This window comes from Theobroma umbraticum, unplaced genomic scaffold (assembly GCF_002168275.2).
Source record: "Theobroma umbraticum cultivar Fairchild unplaced genomic scaffold, ASM216827v3 scaffold_30.0, whole genome shotgun sequence".
In the NCBI taxonomy this organism is placed as follows: Eukaryota; Viridiplantae; Streptophyta; class Magnoliopsida; order Malvales; family Malvaceae; genus Theobroma; species Theobroma umbraticum.
Genome location: NW_018397254.1, coordinates 13,100,027 through 13,117,745, shown reverse-complemented (window position 1 = coordinate 13,117,745; position 17,719 = coordinate 13,100,027). Strand labels below are relative to the sequence as shown.

The 17,719-nt window shown below is 33.3% G+C and overlaps 1 protein-coding gene across 1 annotated transcript; it reads right to left on the bottom strand.

The window, feature by feature from the left end:
* Nucleotides 1-14,009: 14,009 nt before the first annotated feature.
* Nucleotides 14,010-15,706, bottom strand: GILP (GSH-induced LITAF domain protein). Its single transcript, XM_021441841.2, has 3 exons — nucleotides 15,294-15,706; nucleotides 14,610-14,736; nucleotides 14,010-14,332 (listed from the first exon to the last, which is right to left on the bottom strand). The coding sequence occupies exons 1-3, from the start codon at nucleotides 15,485-15,487 to the stop codon at nucleotides 14,249-14,251; spliced, it is 405 nt and encodes a 134-aa protein (XP_021297516.1). The 5' UTR covers nucleotides 15,488-15,706; the 3' UTR covers nucleotides 14,010-14,248.
* Nucleotides 15,707-17,719: the final 2,013 nt, after the last annotated feature.

Below are 17,719 nucleotides of genomic sequence, written 5' to 3'. Positions count from 1 at the left end.
GAGAAAGTAGTTAGAAACATGAGCGTCAGATGCTTCCATGTCAGGTGCTTCTGGATTATTTCTTGTGTTTCTCTTTGGTGGCATTTTCGATTTGGTCACACCAAGTATGTCAAAAAAAAGATGTTCATTTCTCTTCTATTACAATTAAATTCTATCCAGTGAGCTAGCTATTTTTGGATAGAAAATAACAAAGGATGACCTTAAAGACCTCTACCTTTAAAGCAAGAAGGCTGGTAGGAGCGGCCTGATTGAAGGGCACCTTTAGGTAGATTAGAGGAAATATTTCAGCTTTAGGAGGACAATTCAACCTAGGGCTCCTTTTGGAACTGTAATGAAGTTTAAAACACCAAAAGTAATCAATTTAAAATGCTATAATATTAGATAGAAAAACAAAGAAACAAATCTGAAAGACAAAATGCAAGTAAAATAAACCAATTGCTCAAATGAATGAGGTTTGGAACTTGAGATTTGTACAAACTTAAAAGCCAATGTGTTGGGCTTGATTAAGTGGTCAAGGAGCTTACAATATCAAATAACAAAGTTTGTAACAGACAGAATGCAACAAGAATAGATCTCAAAAGAGCATGAACAAAAGTAGCTAAAAAGCTAAGAAAGCATCGATGTTTGGGAAGACAAAGGCTTGAAATTTGAGCAATGCTTTGTTGTGTTAAAAATGTGTGCGTCCTCTTGCTGAATGGCGCCTCCCTTAATCGAAACAATCTGCCAACAGTAACTTTGTACTTTTTAGCAATTGCCTTGTAAAGTTGAGCACAAGAAAACATTCTTGCTCCTTTAATATTGCAACTGATGCTCCATAATGGCAACGACTACCAATTTCTCCAGATTTGCAACTAATTTTTAGGCTCTGTGTGTGTGTGTTTGACTTGGTCATCCTAACTTTGGCAGCACCCTTTTTTATCAGTTGGATGCTATGTAATTTGCCAGGTGATCCCTCAGGTGTCTAGCTGCTCAAAGTCTTGTTTCGACCTGGACGGTTCATCAACCGAAACTTGTTCGTGCCATAGGTCTGTTGGGTGTCGAGTAATTTGCCTTGCTAAGATTCTTGGGTAGTTAGTCACCTTTTCGGCCACGTGTGGGTTTCCCAAAATATCTGGTATAAACAAAAACAATTAAGTTTTAATCGAGAAAACAGAGAAGGCAAGTGGGCAAATGGAGGAGGATGACATCTCATAATCAGTAACATTAAATGCAAGCATAATTGAAATAATTGACGGGGAATCCAACGTCCAAATACTATCAAAGATTATGATGACAAGTAGTAGAATTCCACAATTCAAAATCTTGTTTTCTTAGATGGAACCAAATTATGATTATATTCTTGAAATACAAGTCACTGCTCACATATAACCCCTTGATTGGAACCTTTTTTCTAGAACAATTCCATGGCAAATCGACACTACCCACAAAGCCCAAAGCCCCGGACTATCTCCTTTTCGCCGAGACTCAAGAAGAGAGGTCAAAGTCAAACAAAGGCTGGGAGCTGGCACCAATTCCCTCAATCAAGGAAAATGTACAAAAATCACGTGCAAGGCATAGAGAGCAGAGGTGAGCCAAATCAACCTAGGCTATGCCAAAGGTGTTTGCGGCTTCCAAGGTCAAGAGATCAACAGGGCGTCATCCATGACGTGTTTTTTTTTAGCCCTATTCACATTTTTTAAGCTATCCCTACTCCCAACGTCCTAGGATTTCATGTTCTGTTTATCTACGCCAATTGCATTTAGGTATTTTTATGGTAATAAATTTTGGATTTGGCATGATTGGTACTGAACTATTACTATTTAAAATGATTTTAATTTTATATCATGTTTAGTGTATGCAAGATTGAATGATTTTTTACATAAAAACATATAGGATTAACAAGTACAAAAAAGAAACGTACACACGCTTAGTTAAGTTTTAAAGATAACATAAGAGTAAGTAAAAGCATTTATCATCAAAATTTTATGAGTTAATCTATATTATCAAAAAAAATTAATTCTCTTTACAATCTAATCTTTCATTTCAAATTAGGCACCAAATACACCGTTTGGAATTCGTTGATGCAGATGGTGTGCCTCCCTCGACTTGGGCCGCTTTCAGTTCCAAGGAATGTACGAATGATCAACAAAATCCACTATAAATTTGGACGGTGTTATGCTATCATGTCATTTTGAATACATTTTTGCAGTTGAAAACACTTACACACGCTTTACAATGCTATTGATGTTTTCAGTAGCCTTTTTCTCTGTCTGCCTCATGCACGTTAATTGAATGGCGTTGAATTCAACTTCTTGTCGAGCCAATCCCTCCAATAACCTACCTCACTCGTTAGAGCAAATATATATTTTTAGCTAACGCAGTTATTATGTGTCAGTTCCCCATTTACTGAAAACTATCCCCAGATGCCAAAGTATAGAATAGCGATAGCAGTGGGAGGAGAAATAAAGCCAAGGACGCGCGTGCTAAACGTGGGCAAGTGAAAATTTTATAGGCAAACAAACGTCCATAATAGTTGCATTGGACGGGTCGGTTCAATCAATTAGTTTGTTGACTTTGACAACAAGAAATTTTGAGTTTGAGTATGGCGTAGTTTTTGTAGATACTATCAAAATGTAATTCCCATTATAAGGTAGGAGATCGACAGATTTGTACCCTAGGGTTGGTGTCCCCAACTTTTTTCCCTTAAACCAAACACGAGAAAATGGCTTCTATAAGTTTCGTTTTCCCTACCCTCAAATTTCCCTTAACGTACCAATGAAAATAAATCTAAACTATATAGGGATCCAGAAAGTTTTCATGATAGCAGTCAAATCAGAATAGATGAAAGCATTTTGAAAAATCAGCCACTGAATATCAATACATGGGTTATTTTCGACCGTAAATGCATTTAATGTGTGGTTCCCACCAAACTGTGGGCCCAATTGTATAGTTTTTAATTAGTTTGGCATAGACAAAATGATCATATTTACTAAATTTTACTAGATCGATAGCAATAATGAATATCCAACAGTGCATTATGGATTGATATAACAGGATGCAAGGAACTTGTAAAATAGTTAAGAAAATAACCAACTTTACTAGAAAAGCCGTGCTGTAAATTATGTCTTGCCTAGTTGTGAAATGAAGGTTTCATTCCTTAGCTTCCTTATTACTAGCAGGATGGGCGAAATATAAAGTCAGAAAACTGGAATTAGAAAAGTAGTAATCACCTTATTAGGGTTATCCATGGCTAAACAAAAGATTTCAATAATCTTTTAAAAGAAGGAAAAGTTAAGTACCATGAGCATTCATATTTGCAGGTAAAGAAAATGTATGGTGGTCAATATAATTTCTGTGAGACACCTTTATATGTGATAGTGATAATAATAACAACCTTTGATCATATTCTGGCTTCTAAAACTAGGGTTTCAAAAGAATAACATATTTGACTCAATTTTTTTTTATATAATTAGAGGAGGAGGGATTCGAACCTTACTTTATAAGAGAATCATGCACCAATTAATAAGTCAAATACTCGAATATCATATTTGACTCAATTAGACAAAATCCATTTAGTCTTTTCATTTGTATGCCACGCATGCAAATATAGTTTCTATACGCATCAACACCTAAAAACCGTTGATCAGATCATGTTGCAGATATAGGAAAAGATGCATGTTTACTCCAATGCATTTTTAGAAGTGATGATTTTGCTTCGGCCTTCAATGATAAGCTTTTGAAAGAAGCCTCCACCTCCAATTCTATGCTTTTGAAAGCATAAAGTTTTCACCATTTAATTAGATAAAAATGACAATACTGTACAAATATATGTATATATACCAAAAGGCTTGCAGTCCTAGCTGAGGTGGATTACAGAATGACAAAGATACAAGATGATTTTTTGGTGATAATAGTATATCTTGTTTGTATCACTGATCTAATCATAAAAAACATTAGATACAATATTTCAAGTCATTGACAAATGTCAAATGCCAAAAACAGGGCCTCATATTTGGGATATAGAATAAGGTATTCTTGGCAATCAGGATAGTAGATAATGCACATTTCACAAAATCATCAAAATTTGCTTTTAAATGTTCAAAGATATATACAACTTGTAGTGTAGAGAGGTAACAACTCAAAGTTCTAGTTGGATTTCTAAGAAATGAAAAAAAAAACAAGAAATTGAATGTCAATATCAAATTTACCTAAATATTAAAGCTTTATATATGCAAAATCACTTTCCTATGCTTTTCTAAGAACCAAACAATATAAAACATATATATTAAAAAAATGCTTCTAAAAACTCTACCACATAATTTCCTTCACATCTACGTAGGCTCATCATTCATAAGTATTGCGTTCCTATCCATAAGAAATCCATATTGTTAGGTCAAATATCTATGTATTTTCCAAGAGAAAGGTGAATCGTCCTCCCCTTAAAACCTCTTAAAATGGCTCTTTAAATAAGCTCCGAAAGACTTAATTTTCAAATTCTCGTAGAAAGCATAATTATGGTACATAGTTTGGCACCACGGCATTGTATCCTCGAGCTAATATATGATGCTTTTTGTCTTGTGGCACTACAACGCTACTTACTCAGAGCTGCAATTGTGTGCTCTCGGTTGGCACTATGGGGATGCATATTCAACAAGCACTGTGACCACACTTTCCTCAATGTCACAGCCTTGGCCACCTTGGCATCAAAGCTTTGAGCACCTCAAGACTGTGGCTTTCATTCCATGTGCTGCCTCTTGCAGAATTGCAACAATCCAGCATTTTCTAACGTAATTTTATCTTAATCTGATCTGAATTGGGTAAATTGGTAAACATGAAAATTGTATCCATATCTCTTAAATTTTAAATAATCTAAGAATCATATCAATTGAACTTCTTTAGCTCGAGTTATCCTTAAAATATTGCAGCATGTACGAATGAGGCCATCACCATACTTATGGGGTTTTTCATCAAATAAGCTTTTCTCACCAAATTTCCTATAAAAGCAATAAAAGAAATCAATAATAACTATTTTTAAAGTAATTTAAAACAAAATAACATGTAATCAAACATAATTAATAAAAACACTTAAAATACTAAAATTTGAACCTAAATTCTCAATAACCTAGCTACTTAACCTTCCAAAATGTGTTAAAATAACTCTATATACTAGAGTTATCACGGTGTTAAAGTTAAAGACTATAATTAACAAATTCATAAAGCACAAGGATCCGATTTAAACGAATTATTGTACAGGAACTAAATCCATTCTTTTTATAGAGTATATGGCCTAATTGCATAAGTTAACAAAAAAAAAATCATTCTTTGTCCCATTTTTATCTCCTATAGAGTTTGCTTTTCAATGTAAGTAATCATGTTTGAGATGAGAAATGGTTATATTTCAATTTTCTTTTATAAATGAGAAATTATTAATTTGCTACCTCTTTGAGCCTATTGAAATTTTGGTTTTAATATACCTTAACCAAGGATTACCCTCAACACTAGGGGGCAATTACAAAGGAAGACCCTCGAGAGGAATGAATCTAGTCTTACTTTAAGGACAAAAAAAGAATATCTTATATTAAGAAGGCAAAAGTGAAGACATTTGAGTTCTACAAAAAAAGAATCTTGAACTCAACCTATCAAAATGGGAATACATGACATAAAAACAAAGAGAAACAAGATTGATTGATGTTTTAGAGAGAATCCTTTGCATCACAATAAATTATCCTTGATTTGAATATCTTCAAAAATACACATTTTAGGCCTATTTATCCATTCTTTTAGAATCTCTAACCTTGGCCTACATTATGTACTTACAAAGTCCATTTCGATCAAGTGTGGGTACTCATCTTCGAAGGCTTTCTTTCAAAAAATTGCCAAATAGCTCACAACTTTGGCCTCTTTTCCTTGCTAAAGTTATTTTTTAGATAAAAAAGTTTCAAATTCTTGAAGTACATGATGGAACAATCGATGAAATTCTAATCAAAAAGAAGAAAAAGGAAAAAAAAAAGAAAAAAAGTTCAAGTTGAAAATTTAAAAGTGCCATTTGAACCCAAAGGAGATATCTAAATTGAAAACCTAAAAAAACAACTTAAGTATAGAGATTGATAGCACGGTGGCAGTGTGATGCTCAAATGCTACAAGACAAGGGCAATGGCCAATTAGGAATGTTCAAAAGGAACCAAGTACATCAACAAATATTTACTTTGAAGGACTTCCAAATTTAGTTTGCTCATAATTGTTCAAATTTTCATTAATTGGATACTATACCTGTTTGGAATCCTTTTGCTATTTCATACTCTCCATGTTGATTTCTATGCTATATTGAATAAAATCATGCCTTCCTTAATAATCTCAAGTTTATCATCTCTTTATCTCCTCATCATAAACCAAAAAAGTATGCAATACATCTTATTTATCATGAAAATTTGAATGATAATGAATAAATAGACCATAACAAACATGAAAGACTCTCATATTACTTCGAATGGGATATAAGGGTGATAAAGAGTTTAAAAATTGAATCCAAAAAAGACTTATGAAATTTCTAGAATGACAAAACGAAATAAATGTGCTGAAGAGAAGATCATATCATCGAATAATGTGAAAATAACTTTTGATCCAAGCTAGAAGGAGTTTCCAAGAGGTCGAAGATCATGGAATTCTAAAAACTTTTGAAAAACCATGAACATGGATGCATGACATCATCTTAGAGTTAAACGTTTACATAGCAATTTGCATCATATGGAAAATTATATCTATTGAGAAGTTCTTTATTTCTTGTTAAAATTGTGAAGCCTTGATGGAGGAGTTTTTATTTCCTTTTTAAAGTTATGGAGCCTTATTTAAAGATGAAGACCTCTTTCTTTTTAAAGTTACATAGCCTCGTTTAAAGATGAGCAGCTTTTTCAATCACTTTAAGTTGCATAACCTCATTTAGAGATAAACAGATTTTTCAATCATTTTAAGTTGTGTAGCCTCCTTTAGAGATAAGGAGCTTTTCAAATCATTTTAAGTTGTGTAGCCTCCTTTAGAGATAAGGAGCTTTTCAAATCATTTTAAGTTGTGTAGCCTCCTTTAGAGATAAAGAGCTTTCAAATCATTGAAAATCCAAGTTGCAAAGTCTCGTTTAAAGATGAGGACTTTTTTCAACCATTTTTAAGTTGGGTAGCTTTGTTTAAAGATGAAGAGTTTTTCCAATTATTTTAATTTGCATAGTCTCATTTAGAGTTGATGAGCTTTTCCAATCATTTTAAGTGTCATAGCCTCATTTAGAGATAAAAAGCTTTTCCAATCATTTTATGTTGTGTAGCCAGATATAAAGATGAAGAGTTTTTTCCAAAGTTGTGTATCTTCATTTAAATATGATGAGCTTTCCCAATTTTTTTATTCTAGTTTAGAAATGAGGAATTGTTTCCAAGTTGTGTAGCTTCATATAAAGATGAGGAACTTTTCTAATTATTTCGAAAGTTGCTATCCTTATTCAAAGATGATGAGCTGTTTCTTGGTCCGATCAAAATGATGTCTACATCTTTGCAGAATTCCTAATTTTCAAGAAATGCACAAAGAGGGACAATTGTAGGCATCTCATTTTGTTTAGGATGTCTCACCAAAGTAAAAAATAATAATAAAAATCTTTAAAAAAAAGAGAAAAAGATAATCAATAAAATAAAAAAATTGAACTTAACAAGATTAAGATCCTAATCGATTAATTTCAAAATTTAACTTTTAAAAGGGAAAATCTTAATCTAAGATAAATTGACACAAAAATGAGTATAAATATCCATTAATCAGCCAAGAATCAACAAGGAGAGAATTGAGAGTAAAAGATAAAAAATCAATTGAGAGATTTTTTTTTTAGTTTTTTGGTTTTTGGGTTTTGAGATTTCAAAGTTAGATTTAGGGAAATTTGAGTTGATTTTGAAGAAACGGTTCCAATTAAGCATTAGATCGGTCGAAGAAGAGTTTTTGGGTAAATTTTGAAACCATTTCGACACCGTCAAACGATAGTTGGCTATGGAGGGAATGACTGTTGATGATATTTTGACAATTGAAATCTAGGAAAATTGAGAAAGAAGGTTTTTAAAGAGAGATCTTTAGAGAGAGGGTGGAAGTGAAAAAATAAGAGAAAGAAAGATTTAATCCATTTATATTCTTAGGCAAAACGACATCGTATTGGAATGAGCATAAGCATAAAGTAAAACGATGTAGTTCTACTATTATCAAAACAACATCACATTGATATTGGGAGGTGGACTGCCGCTGGCCAGCTTTGACTAGGGCCATTTGTTTAGTCGTTAGCCCACTCACCTGGAATGGGCTTGGTGTTTTATATTATTTTTATTATTTATTTATTTATTTTATTATTATTTTACTTCTAGTATTAAAAATGTAAAGAAAAATATTTTAAAAATAAAAATAAAGATTTGAGGTATTATTTTAGACTGAAATTCATCTAGTTATGATTGTTTAGAATAGAAAAAAAATGAAAATAAATTAGAAAGAAAAACTAAATTAAAAAATATTAATAATAAAATTTTGAGTCTTACAAATTACTTTCACAAAAAATGTGGTTATAAAAATTAGTCAAAGATATATAAATAATAAAATTAATAGAATATAATAGCTTTAAATTATAAAATATAAATTTTAATAAAATTTGTAATTATTTAAAATAATTTTTTAATGAAATTTTTAAGAAAAGTTGCAAAGGGATAATTTTCCTTGAATATTTCAAAGTAAAAATAATTATGTGACATTACCATAAAGGTTGGGGGTAATCGTATAAATTATTTTTATAAAAAGTTTTATTTATAAATAATTATAATAAATAAAAACATAATTAAATAAAGGATTAAAATTTTGTTAATATAAAGTCACAATAATTTGTCCATAAATAAATAAATGGAAGTCCTTCGATGATGGAACTTCAAGAATATTATAAGGGATAATCTCCTTGAAATTTTTTAGATGAGGAAGGTTTTTCTAAAATTCTACCCAATGGGTTGGAGAATTAAGAGAAATTTCAGATTTTGATTTTAAAATAAAAAAATAAATTTGAAATTAATAAGATAATTTTAATATAAATAAATAAAAAAAATAAGTGAGTACATAAAAATTCTCAGAATTTCAAGAATGTTAGAAGGGATAATTTTCTTGAAAATTTCTAAGGAAATTTTCTTGAAAATTTCTAAGGAAATTTTCTTGAAAATTTCTAATTAAGGAAATTTTCTTAAATTCTACCAAAAAGATTGGAGAAGTTAGGAGAAGTTTCAATATTGAAGAGTTTTTATTTATATAAAAATATAATAAATTGGAAGAATAGTTAAGGAAAAAAATTAAAATATTAAAATAAAGTTTATTATTAAGGCTAAAAGTATAACATATAATTAATTAGGTATCACGTTGAGTAAGCATTGTGAGTTATTAATACCTTCCTTACACATAATTGTATTTTTGAACTAATTAGCTTATTTTGTAAACTGAAACCTATCCTTTTTAGATGAATCAAAGTCAAGCTTAGAACTTCATAAAAAAATATGAATTCACTTAGATAACCAATCACACCTAAACAAAAAAAATTAATGGTGTCTCTCGAACGGTTGAGTTTAGAGACTCATACGTTATGATAAACATAATTATTTGAGCATAACTCTTGAACAAATATGGCTTTCTTTCTTTCATTTTTCCATTACTATTGTTGAAAATGTCCAACATTGACAACAATTTTTGTGTATATGCGAAAGTTCTCAAGTCGGGAATGCAAGCAAATATGGTGCGAGAGCAAAATTGAATTTTAAGACTTATTCATTTGTCACGTTCAAAATTATAGAAGGTGAAAACTTTTATCCAATTGCAATGTGTCACATGTCTTTTAGAATTAATAAATTGAAGAATTTTTCAGGAATGAAACATGCATCACTATATGAACTTGACGAGACCATTTAAGCTAGCCATATAATTAATTGCAAAATAAATAATTTCTTGACTAATTATCTCAAGAAGACATAGTTTGATCAATTAGATTCACCCTATTTTATCTTTAAATAAATTGAGATAATTTACAGATAATAAATTAGACCAATTTAAATTCACTTGAGTCATCTAATTTATTTTTAAATAAATTAAGATAGTTTAGAGATAAAACTCAAATTCGACTAATTAAAATTTAAAGACACAAAATTTGGTATCTTTATTAAATTTAATAAAAATTAAAAATAAAATCAAAGAGACCAAGTTTTCATGGAAGTCGCTCATTTAGCACTATAGATACGGTGCTTCCAAACAATTTGACACATCGGGTAGAAGAAGAAGAAAACTTTGAAGACTCAAAATTTCTCGAAAGTTGCAAGTTTCAAGCTATGAAGAAGTGAATTTGTTCATGACCAAATCATCAAAACCTTTGAAGCGGATTCCATATTTACGTACACAAAAGGGAAGCAATGTTCATGGGACGACTTGAACTGAAAAGCAAATCAAACTCAGTTTCAAAAGCCTTTTTTCTCTTTTCTGAGCATCAAATGTTTACTGCCTAGTTTGAGTAACCTTTTTTTCTTTTTCTGTATCACAATGGATAGTTTAAGTTCCAAGAAAATATAACAGAGATTACAGTAAAGAGGAGTCTTCGCTAACTATAAGAAACAATACAAGGCGTTAGAAGAAAACTAATAAACCATCTTTCACTGAGCTTCTTATGCTAAAAGTGTGAAGGAAAATACTTTCCAGGCTTCCAGCGATGAACATATTCCTGAATACCATTTGGCTTGATAATAATCATTTACATAAAAATCCAATTGCACTATAGAATAAAGACTTGGAAGGGTGTCTCTACCTTCCCAAAACGGTTAATGCGTCAAAATTCCAGAGCTCAACAAAAGAATTCCATGACTGTTTCAGCGCAGGCGAAACTGGGGAACAACAAAACCCAAGGAATAATTCGAAATGCTATATATGACCGTAAAGAAGGATTCATCAAGCGGACCTAAAAATGCTAAGTGAGACGTATGGTTGACACATCCACCTCTCCTCTCCCATGTAATGAACTTTTCCTCTGATTCCAAGGAAAAGACGAGAAAAAGTATAAAAACACATGCACGCCAATGTTCGATCTTTATTGAAGAAGCTTGGTATAAGGGTTTGACGTTCCTTAATTGAGACCTCCAAATCACACAAGTCAAAGAGAATAACATAATCGTCAACTGTAATTGCAAAATGACAAGTGGCCCTTTAAAGGAACCCTGCAAAGGAGGTGCCTCTCATGTTTTTCAGTTGGTAAAGGTTGAAGAATTGACTAATGGCAGAGTCGTCGGTGGAGATTTGGCCTGGGGTTGGGTTGATGCTGGCATTGGAATAACGAGATGATAAAAGCGGAGGAGGAGGAGGAAAAGGATGGAAGAGGTGTGACCTCATTAGGCTTTCCATTAATGAGTGCAAAGCCAACTTGACCAGAAATCAGAAATTGCTTTAAAGATTTTGTTCTACTCTGTCGCCCTTCCCTTCTAAGTGTCAAGCAAATTAAAGTCAAAACGATTATTATCCACGAATACTGAGAGAACCTGAAAAACAGTACCATTGGAAGAAATATAAAAGTGAAAACAGAATTCTAAAGGAAAACGCTGCAGTAGTTTTTGTTGAAATTTAACGCTGTAGTGGTTCAGAGAGAATGGGTTTCAAAAATGGTAATATTAATAATGCAAAAAACAAAAGACATAGAATGGAATAAACCCACTTCCCATAACCCCATGGAAATCGCCAAGAGTCAAGAGTAGTGGGCAATAATACAACGAATGAGAGTGGTGATTTAGTTTTCTAATCTAGTACGAGTGTTTTTTGGAGTTTGAAAATTCGATTATCGTCAAGCAGAGCATTTGCTGAAGATGGGTGGCATACTCTGGGCCATGCAAAAAGCCGAATATATTCCATGACAGGAACCTAGATTGATTGGATCATGCAAAAATGATGGAGGTGCTAATTTTCCGAGATGATCTGAATCTACTGTCCAGAGCCTCGTCATTGGCTATAAATAGAGGCCACAGAGCATTGCGTTGAGGCGTCCCATCCCATTGGAGAAACAAGATCTCATGAGGAAGGGAGGTCCTACATGAAGACTGGAGTCTTCGTTTTGTAGCCAAGGATGACTTGCCTGGGGCCTGGCAGGAGTTCTAAAAACTGAAATGCCAATAGCAAAGGAGGGACGACTGACTCTCTTCTGGGATCAAGAAGGCCAACTCATGATTGGTGAGTAACAAGTACTGCACATGATCATGAAAAGTGACAAAAGGCTCTTGAATCCTTGAGTGGTACACAGGCAGTCTCCTTGGCTAACGAGACAGGCTCCTATCATTCATGCTGGACTTTCTCTTCTTCCGCTGCTGGTCAAGGAGGCCCAACTTTGTGACCCTGAATAAGCTATCGCAAGAGACTGATACTTGTGGAGGTAAATGATCTGCATTTATATTCTGTACTTCTCTTTGGCACGTAACTGGAGACTAAAGCATGCAAGGGTTTGATGCCCTCCTAATTGGCATTGGTCGCATGCATAAGGCAAGCAGCTTGTCATCGGTGGAATCTGAAGTAACACAAGGCAGATAACAAATGTGTTATTATAGGAACAGTACTGCATATATATATATATATATATATATATCACTTTCAGTGGAATGATGTTCACTCTTTGTCACTGACACAAGCCAGATAATCATCACCTGAACTTGAAAGTCATGCACCCTAGTAGCATAATCCTTATGCCCTTCTAGAAATTGGAAGAATAATGCCGCTGAGAAGTCTAGTATAAGGGCGGAGATGAAGTTCGTACCCTAAGCCAGGGAGGTTTAGTTTCTTTGACAATGAAGCCAATCGGATAAAAGTATCTTGTGCAAGAGGTTAACATTCTTATCGATAACTGAGAATTTTTTTTCCTTTTTCAATATCACTACGTGAAAGAATAATTATGTACTGCATTCGGTGGTCGTTTCATTTCCACCATTAAACCCTAAGAAGAGCATTGAACCGTAAATCAAGATTCGTTGTAAACATTACATCTGAATGTCACCGGTACAACTACAAATCAATGAGCATATTCCTTGTGCCCATTTTACCATCCCTTCTGGTGTAAATTATTAGATTACTCTTGACAAGCAAGGCTATGCCATTGATAAATTTGTATTCGCAACAAGGAAAAGAATCTTCAGCTTTCAAACCAAGTATATCAGTCATTTCAGGCTTGATCTAAATACTGAAACTCTTATTTGATATTTGTTGAGCTTTTTCCCAGATGCATATCGATGCAGTCATCGAAGAAAGCATGCCGACCAATAGGGTTATAGATGGTCCGCTATTTAAATAATCCTTCTATGCACTAAAAAGATTGGGAAAACAACCTATTCCAGTCATACTGCACTCTTGCGTGAACAACCAGAACAGATTTTTCCAAGTAGTTACTGTTACCATACTATAGGAATACTATGACAGCAAATTCAATCATATGATACCATGAATGAGGACACTAGCAAATTGCGCAAATTGCTAAACAAAACAACCTTTGCTAATGCACCAAGCAAGTGCCCCAGTCAGAGCAAGCTTAGAAATTTGGATTTCAGTCGTCTGAGTAAATGGTCATGTTTGAAGACCAACACAGAATAACAAGGCAATATTCAGTTCCTCAATTATGAATAAGCTGAACCAAACTAATATAATCACTCTCGAAAGGAAAATATAATACAGCTCATCAGCCTGGTTTTGGACTAAGCAGGACATAATTAGATTGTATCAAGCTCAGTGGGTCATTTGACCCACCATTGTCCATATAACAAATGTGCTACCATTTCCTGAAAACTTAAAAATGAGAGGAATATACTGACCAAAATGAAAATCCAAGGAACATATATATATATAAATAAATATATATATATATATCCGCGGGTTTTAGGCAGAAGATAGGAGTAAATATCGTCAACCATCTATCCGTCTACAAGGTTTCTCTTAGACTCCAGAGAAGGAGGAACGTGAAAGGCTCAGAAGCATCATCTATGTTTACATAACAATTGTATTGTTGTATTATGGGAAAAATTATTCACAACAGGGTTGCAACTGAGTCTAATACTGCAAACATGCAGTATGACAACATATAGAGTAGAGCTTAGTCTAAATACCATTTCAAGATATATGCACTAATACCTTTTGTTCATGGTTTCTAGTATAGACAATAGTTTTCAGCAAAGCAAAAATAGAAAGCATTAAACACAAAAGCAAAATGCTTTTACTCGACATATCATGCAGGCACAGCAAAACTCTCCTGCTTCCACTGGGGCATATCCACCACTGCACATGGATCTGATTTCTCAAAACTAGAAACCTGCAAGAAAACCAGCAAAGAAAGAAAATGATTAAAATGAAGGCGTAAAATGATTGAGTGGGTAAAGCCCCCACGGCAACTCCTCACCCATTAAGGATTTGGAAAATTTAACTTGGAGGATCAGGTGTGATCTTGGGGAGAAGAGGTCGAGTCAACAACATGGGTGCAAGCTACCTTCTTTTGTATAGCTCAATTTAATTTACTTCCATATGTACCCAAAAAAAAAGAGTAGTTTTTTTTTTTTAAAAAAAAAAGAAAGAAAACAAATTAGACTGACCTTTTCAGTGCATTTTGGGCAATAATGATACTTATGCCAAAGGCAGTCCATTGAAGGGCAAAGGAAGCAGATTCCGAGCATAAAGGGCATCATGCAACCAACAACAGCTGCCAGACTAGGTTTAGATCTGAATTTGCACATGAAATTCAAAGTTTAATGAACACAGTAAAATAATTATAATCACATTACATTAAATGGTCCACCATACCCCAAGAAGGAATAACGGAAGAACAAGCCATTGCATCGAGTTATACACAACAACTTGCACTAATTCAGAACTAAGATCGGAAGTCAAGAGAAAGTTCTTCTCATTAGAATTGGTCCTCACAATATGCATAAACAAGGCTATCAGTTAAACACTCCCAGAAACAGACACAGACGCATGATGAGCAAGAAAACTCGACAGCACCAAAACAGTAGAATTAAATTATTAAATCATAAGAAAGATATTAGCATTTCGATGTGCCCAAGCAACTAGATGCAAAACAATCATTCAATTGACACTGCAAGACCAAAACCCAAAAGTTTCTTTCCCTTTTTTTAGGGCGCATACCATAGAGTCCAACAGAGAGATTACCGACAAGATCCTCATATCAATCAACACAAAGTTTCCTAATTTGAAGAGAGCGGATCGTAGGTATAGGTAAGGAATAAAAAGCAAGGAAGGGGGTTAAAGGTAAATACCTGACGACGGTGAGTCCGGAATTACCACAGAAAGGGCAGTTAAAGGGAGCAGGAGTATCTCGATACATGGTTTGCTGAATCGGAATTCCCTTTGGATCACCGTATACGGCGTTGGGCGGTACCATTCCCGCCTGGTACGGATTCATCCCCACAAAGTATGGAACTCCAACCACCGGCTGCTCCGCCTTGGCCATTCTGTTTGTTTTATTTATTTATTTTATTTTATTTTTTTCGGTTTTGGCTTCTGATTGCCGATCTCAGGAGCAGAACTTGTTCGAATTCAAGGAAGAGAGAATTTGGAAAATTATGAAGAAAGCAAAAATAAAGGTGCCGCGTATTTTAAAAGGACTAAAACTCCCTTTGAGGTTGCGGTTTGACTGGGGGATTTGATTGATTTTTCTGTTCGGTGAAACGAAATTACTTGGAAGGCTGGGGAAAGCAAGGTCACTAGCCACGGCAGCTCCATGGATCGCATTTCCAGATGGACCCAGTAACGGATTTTGATCCGTTTTCTTTGGTTTTCGGGTTAAAGCGATCACTGGATCCAACCTGGAATCCCCGGGTTGCCCCGATCCTCATCACGTGTCCGCTACCCAATTATGTTTAGTTTTTTTAATGTTGTTGTAAGAAAAAACAAAAGTGGGAGGCATAATAAATAATCCACTTTGAAAATGCAAGAAGAAAAGAATAGTCTGCCATTGAAGATAGACAAGTATAATTAATGTTCGACTAAGAGCACATTCTAGAATGCCAATTGCAAGGCTAATGACCCTATCAAAACAAATGTGGATTTTATAGCAATTTTCAATTCAATTAGAGAATCAAACTTCTCAAAACCTGTAGATGACGGCTTTTATCTTTTTATACTTCCTAAACTGTGTACGGACATATTATTGGAAATCACACTTTATTTTGGGAATATATATGTTTATTTAAAAAATGAGAATACTTTATAATTAAGTTACATCATCCAATGTTTTCTTTTTTTTTTTTGTAATTAATCTTTCCTTTTTAAAATAATTTGGGAGAAAATATATTTTAAATTAATACTATATATTTTGATTGGGAAAAAAAAGGAAAAAAAGTGTGAATATGGCAATAACTTCATTTTGAGTAGTACTCCAAGCCTTACCTAGTTAAATATCAGCATACACAAACATTCAGATTTTATGATATATCTAAAATAATATATCCAATTACATGTTATAAGAAAATCTAATTTTTTTTAAAGTTTTACCAAATTTCAAATATATATGATAAACAATACTCCATTTAAAATAATGTTGTAAAATAAGAAAATGCATGAAAAAACTTTGCAGAATACAATTGCAAAACAATACAACATTTCTCATCAACAGAACATATTTACATTCTCAGTCAATGAATAATAAATAGCAACCAAAACCAATATTACAAGCAAAAATAAAATAAAATAAAATCAAAACTTAATGGAGCTCTTACATCCGATAACAAAAAGGCTTCTTCACTTACCCCTTTAGTTGCTGTGTTCCAAAGTTAGTGATTTCATGGATGAAGTGATTTCATGGATGAAGCTTTATGCCTACTGACCTCAGTTACCTCTCACAAATTCACACTCCTTTACTTTACAAAAAATATTACATGAATGTATGAAGTTACTTGGAGTTGCATGAAAGGAGTTGAGTATTGACAAAAGCTGTAGAAATAATTAGTGGGTGCCTTTGTTAACCGATTGTTGGTAAGGATCAATCCAACATTTTGTCCTCCTTGGCAGCATTTTCCTATCTTTTGTGGAACATATGCATTTCAAAGAAGGATTGTCTTCTCACCTACAAGCATGTTGGAATTTAAAATGGTTGCATACATATGTATATGCATGTGTCTATACAGAACGATAAGATACAATGGAATTCGTTAAACAACTCATAAAATGGATAAAATGGAATTCGTTAAACAACTTCAAGTCTATTGTCAACTCTATGAGATTCAGATGGTGCCTGCAATTTTAAAGAAGGTGAGTATTGTTTTAAATGATTAAGAGGCACTCAGGCAAATTCAAGTTCAGAAAAAACATACTAATGTTTTCGAGTTGGAGAATTATTCCCTCTAAGTAATGTTAACTTGTGTAGAATTTAACCACATCACCATGAAAAATGACAGACAGTCAGAGACTTACTAGTAACATTTACATGGATTTGATATAGACTTACCTTATATTCAGTAATAACACCAAGTGTCGAAAGACCCAAATGAACTATGTACTCAACATCAACCACATCAACATTTTTCATACAATCACCCTGAATGAGAGTCCAGATATCACTAGAATGCCCATAAGAATCAGAAAAGGATATTATATGGTTAGAAAAGGATGTTATATTGTTTGGAAAGTTACTTGTGCACAAGATGGATTGAAATTGTCAAAACTAGCAAGATTAAAAGGACAT